At 43.6% G+C, this 13,395-nt stretch overlaps 1 protein-coding gene across 1 annotated transcript; it reads right to left on the bottom strand.

Annotated features, from left to right (window-relative positions):
* Window positions 1-267: 267 nt before the first annotated feature.
* On the bottom strand, window positions 268-13,386 carry heg1 (heart development protein with EGF-like domains 1). The gene is made up of 15 exons (XM_029530081.1): window positions 12,865-13,386; window positions 8,972-9,075; window positions 6,804-7,900; window positions 5,968-6,461; window positions 4,910-5,023; window positions 4,659-4,781; window positions 4,459-4,562; window positions 4,295-4,350; window positions 4,049-4,209; window positions 3,579-3,713; window positions 3,269-3,311; window positions 2,446-2,483; window positions 2,236-2,323; window positions 1,769-1,946; window positions 268-1,614 (listed from the first exon to the last, which is right to left on the bottom strand). The coding sequence occupies exons 1-15, from the start codon at window positions 13,124-13,126 to the stop codon at window positions 1,471-1,473; spliced, it is 3,141 nt and encodes a 1,046-aa protein (XP_029385941.1). The 5' UTR covers window positions 13,127-13,386; the 3' UTR covers window positions 268-1,470.
* Between the last annotated feature and the right edge of the window lie 9 nt (window positions 13,387-13,395).

Genomic DNA, 13,395 nt, shown 5'->3' on the forward strand with positions numbered 1-13,395 from the left:
TAGTATCAGTGCAGATTCAGATAATAAATGAAATAAAGATCAACATTTTGGGTAATTCTTTTGCTTTCAACTTCTTGGCCGTGATGACATATGGGATATCTGAAATGAACATTTCACACCTGCCGTGGCAACCGAGATATCTCCATGACAACATGACAATCTCTCCAGTGATGAAAACTAAAATTCTTCAAAATTCTTTTCAACAATATGAATTCAAGCCGGCACAAGAGCACAAAAACTTCAAAGATACTTTAGTCAGAGACAAGATGCTGTGCAATGTTTTTATTTAAATAAGCACGTCTGACTAAAACGCCAGAATCTACTGATAATATAAACACATAGGAGGAAAATGCTCACATAAAAATAATACTCCATGTCAAATGGCTAATTATGATACATCTTTACATTCAAAAACTTGACAGTTAGAATCATTCTGGTATACAGAGAAATATTTCACACAAACACACACGCTTCACAAATGACAATACTTAAGATACACACACACACAAATTGCTCAGTCTCTCTCTCTCTGATACACACATTTAAAGCCACAGGTTTATCCCTCTGAAGTCTGTCAGTGTGTATGAGTGAGATATCTATGATGCTACATGTCAAGGATTTAGACATACAGGGAATAAATAAACAGCGACAGAGTCCTTCCTGAACTTTGTTCAACCTTCAGTGGTTTGTAGTTCTCGGCAGTTTCATCATTTTCATATTTCCAAATCACAGCAGTGACATGCACATATTCATATTCCAGCCTTAAAGGACCATACAGTACCAATGTTTTTGCATGTTCTACTCTATTTACTACACATCACATATAGTTTATATCGCTGTCCTTTTTTTTTTTTTTTTGAAGTGTTTTTCCAGGCAGCCAGGGTATTATATTCATTTCTGCGAGCACAGTGTGTGGAACACAGCGCACATTTTCTGTTTTTATTTATCACTGTTTAAAATGCAGTGCAGTTTTATGCCAAGGTAACCTGACTGTGTCACCAAGCTTGATGTTTGCTGCAATTAATGGCCAAGTTCAAGTGTGCAAATAGTACTTCATCATATTGTGAGGCTAAAGTAAATCAGTGGTTGCCCTGAAGACCGGAAAAAACACATTACACAATCTTTAACATCATGTGGAAATGTAAAGTACATGTGAGCTGAAGTAAATGAAGTATGTCATGCAAAAGTACTGAAATAGTCACACAAGAACACATTTTACTTGCAAAATTGTGTTCTTTCATAATATGCAGACCCACACAAACTAAGACACACACAGGAATACACAAACATTTACATGATAATGTGAAGCCCTGAATGCGGATGGTCCAATCGGTTTCCAATAACAGTGAGGCTCACACATCAGCATTGTCACTGTGAATGAAAACCATCACGATGCATCACAATTGTCAGGATAAAAGATGGTAAGTTCTGTGTGTGCACATGTTTGTGTGTGTGCTAAAGGTGGGGCAGTTAAAAGTAGTCTCTTCGTCGTGAATCATCACTAATGAAGGAGGGGTTCCACTGGGCCGGGTAAATACACGAGTGGCGAGAGCCCGGCAAGCCAGTGAATGGGTAGAGGCCATTTCTCTCCAGGTCTGAGTTACGCAAAGCAGGCTGAGGGACAAAGCACAAAGACAGAGAAATGTATGTACAGCATGGTGATTAGTGGTGCCATTAAAACACATAATAATTAAACTCAAACTTGAGCACAAAAGACAAAACCAAGTGCTGGGCAGAAAAATAAGAGATGTGTAGTTTGCGTCCTTACAGAGTAGTATATGTCAGTCATCTGCAGTAGGTTCTTGGTGCTGCCGTTCTCTTGCATCTCTATAGTCTCTCTGCCCCACTCCATGGATATGCGGTTATTTTTGGGGAAGTCTGCATAGGGGGACATCTGTAGGTCTCCACTCTTGAAGATGATCTTGTTGATGTCATTTTTATCTTTTCTAGAAGACCAAAAATTTCAAGAACTTAGGCCATTCCCACACTTTACCAGACCAATTTATTCAATTAGACCATTCAGAGTGATTAAATGCTTTTCTTTTGTAGTTGATCCTTTCAGAAAATATTGTGCTAACAGGATATTACATTTGTTTTGTAGCCTAAAGATCATTGATCATCAAGTAAAAATAAGATAGAGAAGGCTAGAATAAATTAATATAATTTTTTTTTAACCATATGGAATAAATAGAACTAGTAAGGTGTTGTGTACATTAACAATATCAGTAGTCTTACTTGCAGCAGGTGACAATGAGAGCTATGATGAGGATGAGGAGCAGGGCGCCCCCTGCAGGAGAAACCACGACTGCAATCAGCTTGTAAACTGCAACACATCATATTAAGACATATGAGATATCACATTTTATAAATATCACAATAGGAAAAAACTGAATCTTATTTTTGAGTTGATTCATATGGGTATTTTTTGTTTTTGCAATCACTTACAGTTTCCACAGTTGAATCCTCCGAATCCGAACATGCAGCTGAAAAAAGGAAAACAAAGCCTTCAGTGAGAAAAGTGATTCTAAATCTTAGTGCAGTGCTTCTCAAAGTGTGGGGCGTGACCCACTGGTGGGGAACGGAGACATGACAGGTGGGGCACGACAAACGGGAGGAAATTTTCAATTTCATGCCTATCTTTCTGTAAATGTAAAAAAAACCTAACCTGGGACTAAAGTGCAAAAACAATGGTAGATGTCAGGATGATAATTGCAGCGGGCCAATATTTGCAGCGGGACAACAAGGTAGCTGGTAGCCGTGAGCCACATGGGTAAATTTGTGACGCGGACCACAAAGGAGCCAGCACCATCACACACACACACACACACACACACACACACACAAGACAGACTGTTGCTTCTGTGAAAACGAAATACAGATTTTAACCAACTTTGAGCATGACTTTCGAGAGTGGCAGTTTCATACCTGCAACCCCATTTTGAGAGGATGTGCAGTGCAAAACAGGCACATTGCAACCACTAATACAAGGAAAGTTCTCTTGCATTTGATTTTGATTCAAGATATCAGTTATGATGGCACAACTGCACTCTTATTTTCTTTTTGAACTTGGTGTTGATGTTTTATAAAATGAAATGTAATTTATCAAGATTTTTGTTGGGGTGACATGGTCAAGTGGGGCCTGAAAATCCCCACTTGTTCAAAGTGGGGAATGATCAAAAAAGTTTGAGAACCACTGTCTTAGTGTATCCTGGATGATACTGGAAAGAAGAAAACAACAACAACATCAACAAAACGAAGTTGAACTTACGGGACACAGGTGCCATTTTCCAGCTTGTAGCCATCCCCACATTCTGAGAAACAAACACTTTTGTTCAGAAAAATTGTGTCCCATGTTATCCAATGACTTCAATTTCTTGTTCGATTTGGAATCTTTTCTTTTCGACAAATAAAAGGAGCTTTTCTGACTGTCATCTAGTTCCAAGTATACCAAAATATATCTGCTTCATTTTTTTGTTTACTTTTGGTCGTTCCTGTATTTTGCGCTCACAGTAAAAAGCTGGTTGGTTTTGGACAAGTCTCTATGCCTCAGCAGAAACAAAGTGCAGTAAAGATCTTACCTAGACAGGACAAGTCGTCAGGATTGTGTTTGTAGTATCCTAGAAAACACTGGCAGTGAGCTGTTCCACTGCTGTCTGTGCAGGTGGAGCGTTCTGTGTCACACTGAGTCTTCTGAGCCACACATAGACTCTCCACTGGATCACAGGACGGACACAGCAACATGAAATGACCAGGACATTACAACACAGCATTTTCTTCTGTGTGTCCCTAAATATACGGTCAGGCTTCACCTCAGGAAGATAGGATTATTAATCCACAGTTTAGGTGATGCATGTGAAATATTGTTGCATATTAGCAGCAGCTGAATGATAGGGTTAACCCTAACCTTGTAATTGGACCAATTACAGCTAATCTCTGACTTCCAGTGAGTGTAGACGTGATTTATTTTTGGCGGTGACCTTTCATTTATGTTTAGAAGAAAAAAGAAAAGAAAAATAAGCACAACTATGTTTATTCGTATTATATTTACCTTCATAAGCAAGTTGGTGTTGCAGGACCATTCTGCAATGGGACAAAGATGAGCTGCAGTTGCTGAGAGACATCTTGATGCTGTTAAAGACCTCTGCACTCGTCACATCAGTGGAGATGGAAAACATGTTGACAGCTAAGATACGCACTCCGTCCTCCTCTCTGTGGGGAGGAGTTCAGCTTGTCAGTACATACATAGGTTGACACTGACCCGAAGTTAATACTGCATTAGTTTGCAACAACGTACTTCTTACTCAGAGTGGAGCGGCTGTAACCTTGAAAGGCTGACAATGAGGCATTGAGCTACAATGAAGACAGGAAGAGTGTGCATCAGATATAACACATGTACATCTAAGAGCAACGTTCTCAGAAATAAGCAGAGAGGATGCAGTGTGTCTGATGGGCTCTTACCAGCTGAATAATTTCTCTGTAGATCTCATGTATGGTGGCACTTCTGAAGACAACAGGGTCATGTGGGAGTTTATTAACACTGAAAGTTCCCAGAAATGTCTTTGCTATGAAGGGAAAATGTTTATATCAATACGGCTTTTGAGAGAACAACTCCACCAGAGAAATAAAAACAGCAAAATGCATATATAGAGGGATCTTACCCCTGCTGCAGGTGCGTCCATTCTCCAGGTCAAAGCCGAGCGGACACTCACAGCTGAAGGAGCCTCGTGTGTTCACACACCTGGAGCCGAGAGGGCAGGGGTCCTTCTCACATTCATCCATATCTGGACACACAGTACGCACAATATTACAATTAAAAGCATGAGACTATCCTTCCGTGTGAAATATTTTTTTGCCCAGTAAGATAAAATGCGACGAACTGTTCTAAAACATGGAAAGTAGAGAAGCTCACCCTGGTTACAGTTGGGTCCTGTCCATGCCTGCTGACAGTGACAGATGTACTGATGCTCCTTATAGCTCACACACTTCCCACCATTCATACAAGGGTTTGACACACAAGGGTTTCCTGACAGGAGATAGGAGGGCAGGCATTTTACTGGGAACTCTCAAAAATTAAAAAAAAAAAAAAAAGAGTGTATGGTTTCTGACTGGCATTTATTCCGTTTTATCAGTCTGATCATGTAAATTCTTCACTATGAATATTTTCACCCGAACATTATTATTATTATTTATAAATAATTTTGCGTTCTCCAGGTAATGCACTCAGCAGAAAGATAACATTATTACCACATTACCCCACAACAGCATCACTTGAAATGTACAACTACAAAGTTGCACAAAAGAACAGATCTCCTGTGCTCAGACTGACATTACTCTGCTATGTAATATAGTTTCTAAAATTTTAAAACCCGAAGCACTGAACTTGAATTCAGATGCACTATATAGTTTTAAAATTCATTTTCGGCTTCATGATGTGCAAAAATGTTGGCAGATATTGCAATTACAAAATGCCATTGTAATTTTGGTCAGAATGTTTGTTTTTCATTTTCACTGAATAATTTTTTCCAAACAATGTTCCCTTATGTGTGGAGAACATGACTCGTAGCTCAGAGTATCTCCCTTACTCTTATGGTACTAATAATGCACAACAATTTTGTGAAACATTTTATTATTATAGGACAGGTTTTCATTGTGCTCCTGAGTTTTGCTTTTACATGGAACCATATAATGTAAATAATAAATGGCTGTCTGTCAATTGGCCATTGTCTTAGTGTTGAGTTTTCCTTTACTCTGTACACTCTGTTTGGGACCGTGGATTGCTGTCAGGCCAAATTCTGTATAACTGATGCGTTTCTTACATTTTGATTTGGGTATAGTAAATGAAAGAAGGAATTGGCACGAACATCACTACACTTAACTGAAGAGCAGAGAAATAAAGTAGCAAGACACATTCTAAAACTGCAAGCTGGACATAAAGAATTTAAGTGAAAGAAAAGTGTTGAGACTCACTTGGTACTGGAGGAGGTGCCTTAGTGGGCTGCATGTCAGTGGGCGATGCTGTCAGCACCTGCTCTGTAGTTCCCCTGACTGCCTGTTTCCCAGTAGTATGCAGAGCTTCTGTATTCCTCGTTGGGCTGCTGTGTTGGTAGGTGGTGGTGACATATTGACTACGAGAGGTAGAAACTGTTGTGCTTCCTGTGCTTGTTTCTACGTGCAGGGAGGGAAAATCTGTGGGGTTTGCTGTCCTGGTTGAGGGCCCATTGGTTTGCTCTGGTGGTGCAAGGTAAGTTGGGGTAATTGCAGGGGTCTGCAGGGCTACAGTGGAGGCTGTTGTGGTAGGTATGGTGAATGGGAAGGCGGTATCTGTCTGCATCTCTGAAACTGAAGTGCTAGCGGTGCTGCTGAATGTGGAGGATGAGGTTACAGGCAGAGTGGGGGCTGTTGCGGTTGTGGTGGTGGTGGAGGCAGTAGCTTTGAGAGTGTATTCTCTTGTTATCTGTGATCTGTTAAAGAGAAAATAAAACAGTCAAGTCTCCCACAGACTAAAAGAGAGTCTAAGAACCATTTACAGCTTTACAACACCAGCCAGTTCACCTCAGGATAACTGATCACTCAGTGTCGAGAAAGCTATTTCTAAAATGTTTTAGAAACTTTGTGCATTTCTTTAAAACTTTCATTCAACCCAATTTCTCTATCAAAAATGTTGTAAATGTTATCAAAAATAATAACATTAAATAGCAATACTGACAATTCCAACTGTCTGCTGATGTATCTTTGCAAAAATTAAGGCTCTGTCCTTGATGTATTCATTTATTAATCATTAATCAATAAAAAATGCAATGTACCTGTCTGTAACAGGAACAGGAGTGGTGGTGAGAAATAGCTCAGTGGCCAACTCTGGAGTCTCTGTCTGAGGGCTGCCAGTTGTATTGCTACTGATGGTAGGAGGCGCTGTACTCAGACCCAAGTCCCTGTTGTCCTCTCTGGTCTGATATGTCAGCCGCTCGGTGCCCTCCTGGTTCAGAGTGCTGGAGCTGTGTCCTGCAGTGGAGGACTCTGTGGAGGCTCCAGCATTAGAACCAAACTCAACGTCTGTCCCTGTGATGCTAGTAGGACCTCCTGCTGCTGAGGTGACAGTAGGAGCAGAGGACATGGACTCTGATTGGTCAGTGCTGAAATCCGTCACTCTTAGAGGTGGTGTTGACTCAGAAGTCTCCTCAGCTGCTGTCGTATGTTGATGCTGGGTGGCATTAGGTGGTCCAGTTGAAATCGGGATTCCTTCGGACACCCCTCGGTCACCACCATCTGGAAACATAGTCTTGAAGGATTGGGTCATATGCTGGTCTGTTGTCTCCCCGCTCCCAGTCCTTGTGGACGGAGCGCTTTGTGTATAGTCCTCAGTCCCTGTTGTCCTGGCAGGGATACCCCAGGCAGAAAGGGGCTGGTCAGGGTTAGATTCTTCAGTAAATGCAAAGGAGGTGCTATTGCTGGTGGAGGAGGTGACAGATAGCAAGGTCCGCTCCCCAACTCGGCTGGTAGTGGAAGTGTACATGCTGTCAGTTTGAACAGCTGTCTGAGAGGACAATTCTGTAGCGTCCCCCAGCCATAGGGTGCTCTCTGGGCTGTCCTGGGGCAATATGGTTTCCTCTGTAAACTTCAAGGACCTGGCCTCCCAGGACACAGTATGTGAGACACCTGGCACCTGGTCTGTGATAACAAATTCCTTCCAGTCTCCACTGCTGATGCTGCTGCCGCTGCTGCCGATGCCACTGCTGCTGCTGGTGTCGCTGCTGGTGCCACTGCTGCTGGTGCCACTGCTGCTGGTGCCACTGCTGCTGGTGCCACTGCTGCTGGTGCTGCTGCTGCTGCCGATGCCACTACTGCTGCTGCTGCTGGTGCCACTGCTGCTGGTGCTGCTGCTGCTGCCGATGCCACTACTGCTGGTGCTGCTGGTGCCGCGGCTGCTGGTGCCACTGCTGCTGGTGCCGCTGCTGCTGGTGCCGCTGCTGCTGGTGCCGCTGCTGCTGGTGCCGCTGCTGCTGGTGCCGCTGCTGCTGGTGTGGCTGCTGCTGCTGCTGGTGCCACTACTGCTGGTGTGGCTGCTGCTGCTGCTGGTGCCACTACTGCTGGTGCCACTGATGCCACTACTGCTGGTGCTGCTGGTGCCGCTGCTGCTGGTGTGGCTGCTGCTGCTGCTGGTGCCACTACTGCTGGTGCCACTGCTGCTGGTGCCACTGCTGCTGGTGCCACTGCTGCTGGTGCCACTGCTGCTGGTGTGGCTGCTGCTGCTGGTGCCACTGCTGCTGGTGCCACTGATGCCACTACTGCTGGTGCCACCGCTGGTGTGGCTGCTGGTGCCGCTGCTGGTGTGGCTGCTGCTGCTGGTGCCACTGCTGCTGGTGCCACTGCTGCTGGTGTCACTGATGCCACTACTGCTGGTGCCACTGCTGGTGTGGCTGCTGGTGCCGCCGCTGCTGCTGGTGCCACTGCTGCTCGTGTCACTGATGCCACTACTGCTGGTGTCACTGATGCCACTGCTGCTGGTGTCACTGATGCCACTACTGCTGGTGCCACTGCTGGTGTGGCTGCTGGTGCTGATGCTGCTGCCGATGCCACTACTGCTGGTGCCGGTGCTGATGCTGCTGCTGATGCCACTACTGCTGGTGCCGATGCCACTACCGCTGGTGCCGGTGCTGATGCTGCTGCCGATAACACTACTGCTGCTGCTGGTGCCGCCACTGCTGCCCCTACTGCTTGGTCCAGTGCTGATGGTGCTGATGATGCTGATGCCGCTGTTGCTGGTGCCACTTCTGCTGGTACCACTTATGCTGCTGCTGCTGCCACCACCAATACCACTACTGCTGCTGCTGGTGCCACTGCTACTGCTGCTGCTGATGCCAGTGTTGCTGGTGCTGCTGATGCCGGTGTTACTGCTGCCACTTCTGCTGGTGCTGATGCTGCTGTTGCTGCTGATGCTGCGGATGCCGCTGATGCCAGTGCCGCTGCCGCTGGCCTCAGTGGTGGCAATAATAGGGGAGCTCAGTGGCTCAGTAGATAGACTAGTGGTCTCTAGTGATCCACTGCTTGTTTCTGTGAAGGTCTGTGTCTGTTCTGTGTCTGTGGAAAAAAATAATGCATAACATGATTAATTACCAACTGTTAAGACACTGAAGACCTGTGAGGCTTGTTATTCAGTTTCACAGTATCAGTCAAGAATGATCAGTCAATGTATTGTGTACATAAAATCCTTGGTTTGGCAAAACGCTTTTGTTTGAGCATCTCTTTGATACTTTATTTTTACATTTTTACATACAATAAAATGTATTTCATTTTGCACATTTTGGTTGTCAAATTTACTCCTGTTAGCTTTTTTATTTGGTGTATTGTAGTTATTTTATTATACATAAAAAAATTCTCAAACCAAATTGCATTGTCATGGTCAATAGAAACATAAGCATTCAAGACTCTTATTACTTAAATCTGTCTCTCTGACAACAAGACCAATGTACACTTTTTCAACCAAGCATGTTAAATTAATGTTAAAATTACTGTGGACATATTCGATCTTGTTCCTATTATCCTGTGGCCACCAGAGGGTGCTCACCAGACAGCCTGGCCTGTTCAGCCAGCAGAAAGCTGGGAGATGGTAAAAGAAATACTGCTGCTTGCTGCGGGGGCAATAATTTTGGGTGGAGAGCAACTGGCAGCCGGACTCGTCTACTCTAACAAAGGCTTTAAGTCTTAAATATGGCGGTGACAGTGTCCTCTGGGAATCAGTCATTTCCTTCCTAAAGCTGAGTGAGCATAAGGCACTGGCACAAAGCTGTCACTATGGAATTGGGCGTGTATTCATGTTCATTGTTTTCTGATTTATTTATTTATTTAGTTTTTGCCGGGCTCAAAATAACATCATGTCATATGAACATATGAACCTACACAGTACAAGAATATGTAGAGTGATGTTACAAAGAGTAAAGATGTGGTATTTTGCTTTTGATATTTGACACCAATGACTGACAGTGATAATAGTAACAGAGCTACAGTTAATGACATAAAATAGCTTTTAACTAATTAATTAAACCATTTTTGTTCACTTAGAAGGAAGAGGAACTGACATACGATTTCTAAGCAGATGATGTATGTCTCACACATGAGTTCATGGGGTAAATACTCATCTAAGCCCAATATTACCTCTTCTTTTATCTCTGTTTGAGCTCCTCCAAACTGTTTGGCTTTTTAGCTAATAAATGCTTCAGTGTATTCACAATTTCTTTTATAACTTAATTTGTTCACAGGTAGCGTTCGGAGGGTTTATTGAGATAATATATTTGTGGTGTGACCCAAAAAAATACCTGAAAGATGCTAAAACCGTGTGGCAGAACAGCAAAATTAAAAATAAGTAATTCATCGACAATTATCTGTAGGTCGGCCACATATATCATTCTAGATTACTGACATTTGTATGATTTATTGTCAACATGAAGATAAAAAAAACTTTACATGATTTCTAGTGAGCGTGCAGGTGGACAAGTCTTACAGCATCAAATGCATGTGAAAAACCTACTTTAGTTAACTGCATTCATGTATGCATGTTTGTGTCAGGTCTGACTCTGACTTGAGGTTTCTGATGCTGTGTTCTCTGAGAGCACGGCTACAGCATGGCTGGTCTCCAGGACGGGAACAACACCACTCTGTGCAGCACACAGTGACCGGGAGCCACCGTCCAAAACCAATGGAGGGGAGAGTTCAACTGCATAACAACCCGTCCACTGGGAGTCTATGGGGAGAACTGGGCCACTAGACTCTATTTTTCTCTCTCGCTTCCCCTGCATGTGTCTCTCTCATTATTTCATTTTCTCTCTCTGGATCCAACCCAGGCAGAAAAAGTCAGACTGGAACGTGGTGTTGGCAGCAAGTGTCAGACACTCCCAGATTCTCTGCTGTTTATCACTCAGCTCTCATCTGTTAACACAGTTGTCACTGTGGTTTTTCACATCTGTTACACTTTAGAAAGACCACGACTTGCATATTGCTTCCAATATATTCCACACGTTCAGCATAATAATGAGCGTGGTATGATGCAGAAGTGTTACAAATAGATTCACAGCCAACATGGCCAATCCATCACTTGCTACTCAGTATTTTTAAAAAAGTCAGTTACCAAATGTTGAGGTAGGTTTGAGATTTACAGCTCAGTTCTTGAGTTTGTCAGGTGACAGTTAGCAGACTAACTGCATCAGGACAGGAAAGGCAAATCAGGGTGAGGAAAGTGAATAATTTTGACTTTATTCCTCAGAAGCCTATACTGCTTTATGCCAAGTGTTTGGCACTTGCATTGTTGCAGTGACTTGTGCTGGGCATGTTGCCGTATGACTGTGCGCAACTGTATGAATAAAACAGGGTGTTGATGGAAATGACTGAAAATGTGTCAAGGCCACAGTGGGCAAATAAAAATCAAAAAAGACATCTTGGTAAAATCGAGCAGCTTGTGTCAGCGATAATAAGTTATCGCTGACACTGCTGTTAAACTTTTACATTCAGACTGAGCGGGATACACATACACACACACACACACACACACACACACAAGGCAAGAACAAATTAGTTAAAAGTTAAATTCCTCAAATGAATTCAAGGCCAGACATGCAAAACTATCACTATAATTTCTGAAATGGGCTCAGCTTGTGGTCAGTTTATCGTGTTGCCAAGTTGGCATCATTGTAATTCAATTAAATTAATTCATTTACTTTCCCTACACTGTTTTATGTTTATTGCAGGTGTGTTTTAAACTGCATAGGGACAACAAGGCATAGTAATTATGGTAATGTTGTGATGACAAGAGAGGAATCTGGCAGTCTTTTCCATTGTGTAAAACCCCCCAGAAAACCTCAGATCTTCTTGATGTAATGGAAGACATGGTCAAAATGACTCTCCCAAAAGATACATCACCAGTTATAGGCTTCATTACATCAGGTCTATGCCACTAAGATGTGGGGATGAAACCACAGAAACTATCTGTGAGTGGGGCCTTTACCCAACTCTGGAGATGTTATGGGAAAGGTGTGTGGTTAGTTGTGGTTTTGCTCATCATTGTGTAATAAATGCACTAAAGTAGTTTTGTGCAACATCTGCATCCACTCTGTCTCTCACTAACATGTCTCCCTCACTTTATGTGCATTCTGTTGTTGATAAGTATATAAAATAATAGATTTTTGGGATTTTTACATGAATTGTGAGCAGGCTCTAATAAACTCTACTGTCATACTTGCTGCACATGTATTAAGAGTTAAACCACTACTGATGCACCTTATCAACACCTGCATGAGCTGCTGAACACTTGGAGTTCCACAGCCTCGACAGGAAACTCGAATGATCTACAGAGAGATTGGATGTCTCGAGAGTGGTACACTTGTTGGCAAATTGGTAAATGCATTCTATTAAATCAAAAATAAGTCAAGCACACTGAGCTGGGAAAGTGGTTAAGCCCATCGATTGGACAAGTTAACTTGCTGTTGGCCCTCTGATGGGAAAATTGATAAAAAAAAAAAATAAAAAATAAATAAATAAAAATCTAAGTAAATGTAAACTGTCTTCTTTTGGGTTAACTTTGTTCATCAGAAACACAGATGTGAACATACAGAATGAGCCTGGAAATTACAACACTTTTATTATTTAAGGGAAATTAATTGATTAAAATAAAGTATTCTTTCCAGATTTTCCCACTTCTGTTATCTCGTGCAGGTTTTGAAAAAGCAGTTTCGACCAATGAAGCATCTGATTGTAGTTAGACTTGGAAAATGATGAGGGGCCTTTCACCAGTCTTAAAACGAGGCCAAGCAGAGAGAAGGAGCGGTGCACTTGTCTGCTGGCTCGGCCTGGAGCAGGCCCCGGTGTCGGGGCTCTTACCGAGGTTTGCAGCGGGAGCTGAGTGACTTCCAGCGGGGTGTGTGAGCAGCAGGCTCCTCTGTGATGGCGATAAACTCTCGCTGGAGTGAGGAGTTGAAGTTTCGCCGTTTTCCGTCAGCCCCGGTCCTGCTGTGGCGGCTGGGTGATACATTCCTGTCGCTGCGGGCCCCGGGCCGTTGATAACGGGGGTCCCCGGCAGACCCAACAGGAGGACCGACAGAGACAGTCCGAGGACGTGATTCAAAAACCACGTTTCCATCATTTTCAAGACCCCAAAACGGTCGCCGATAGTTTCCGTGAAGTCGAGTGAGAGCCGGGGGAGCCTCCCGGGGACACCATGGGAGACGGGCTTCAGCTCTGACTGCAGTTGGAGGAGAAATGAGTAAATGGTGGAGCGGGACCGGCGAGCGGCGGGGAGCGGAAGATAACAGGCTGGAGGCGGCAGTCTGTTATCACGGCGGAGGAAACCCGGGCTCCGCCCACTCCCTCTCTGCGGCGCATGTCCCGTTATAAAGCACAGGACCTGACAGG

This window comes from Echeneis naucrates, chromosome 21 (genome assembly GCF_900963305.1).
Source record: "Echeneis naucrates chromosome 21, fEcheNa1.1, whole genome shotgun sequence".
In the NCBI taxonomy this organism is placed as follows: Eukaryota; Metazoa; Chordata; class Actinopteri; order Carangiformes; family Echeneidae; genus Echeneis; species Echeneis naucrates.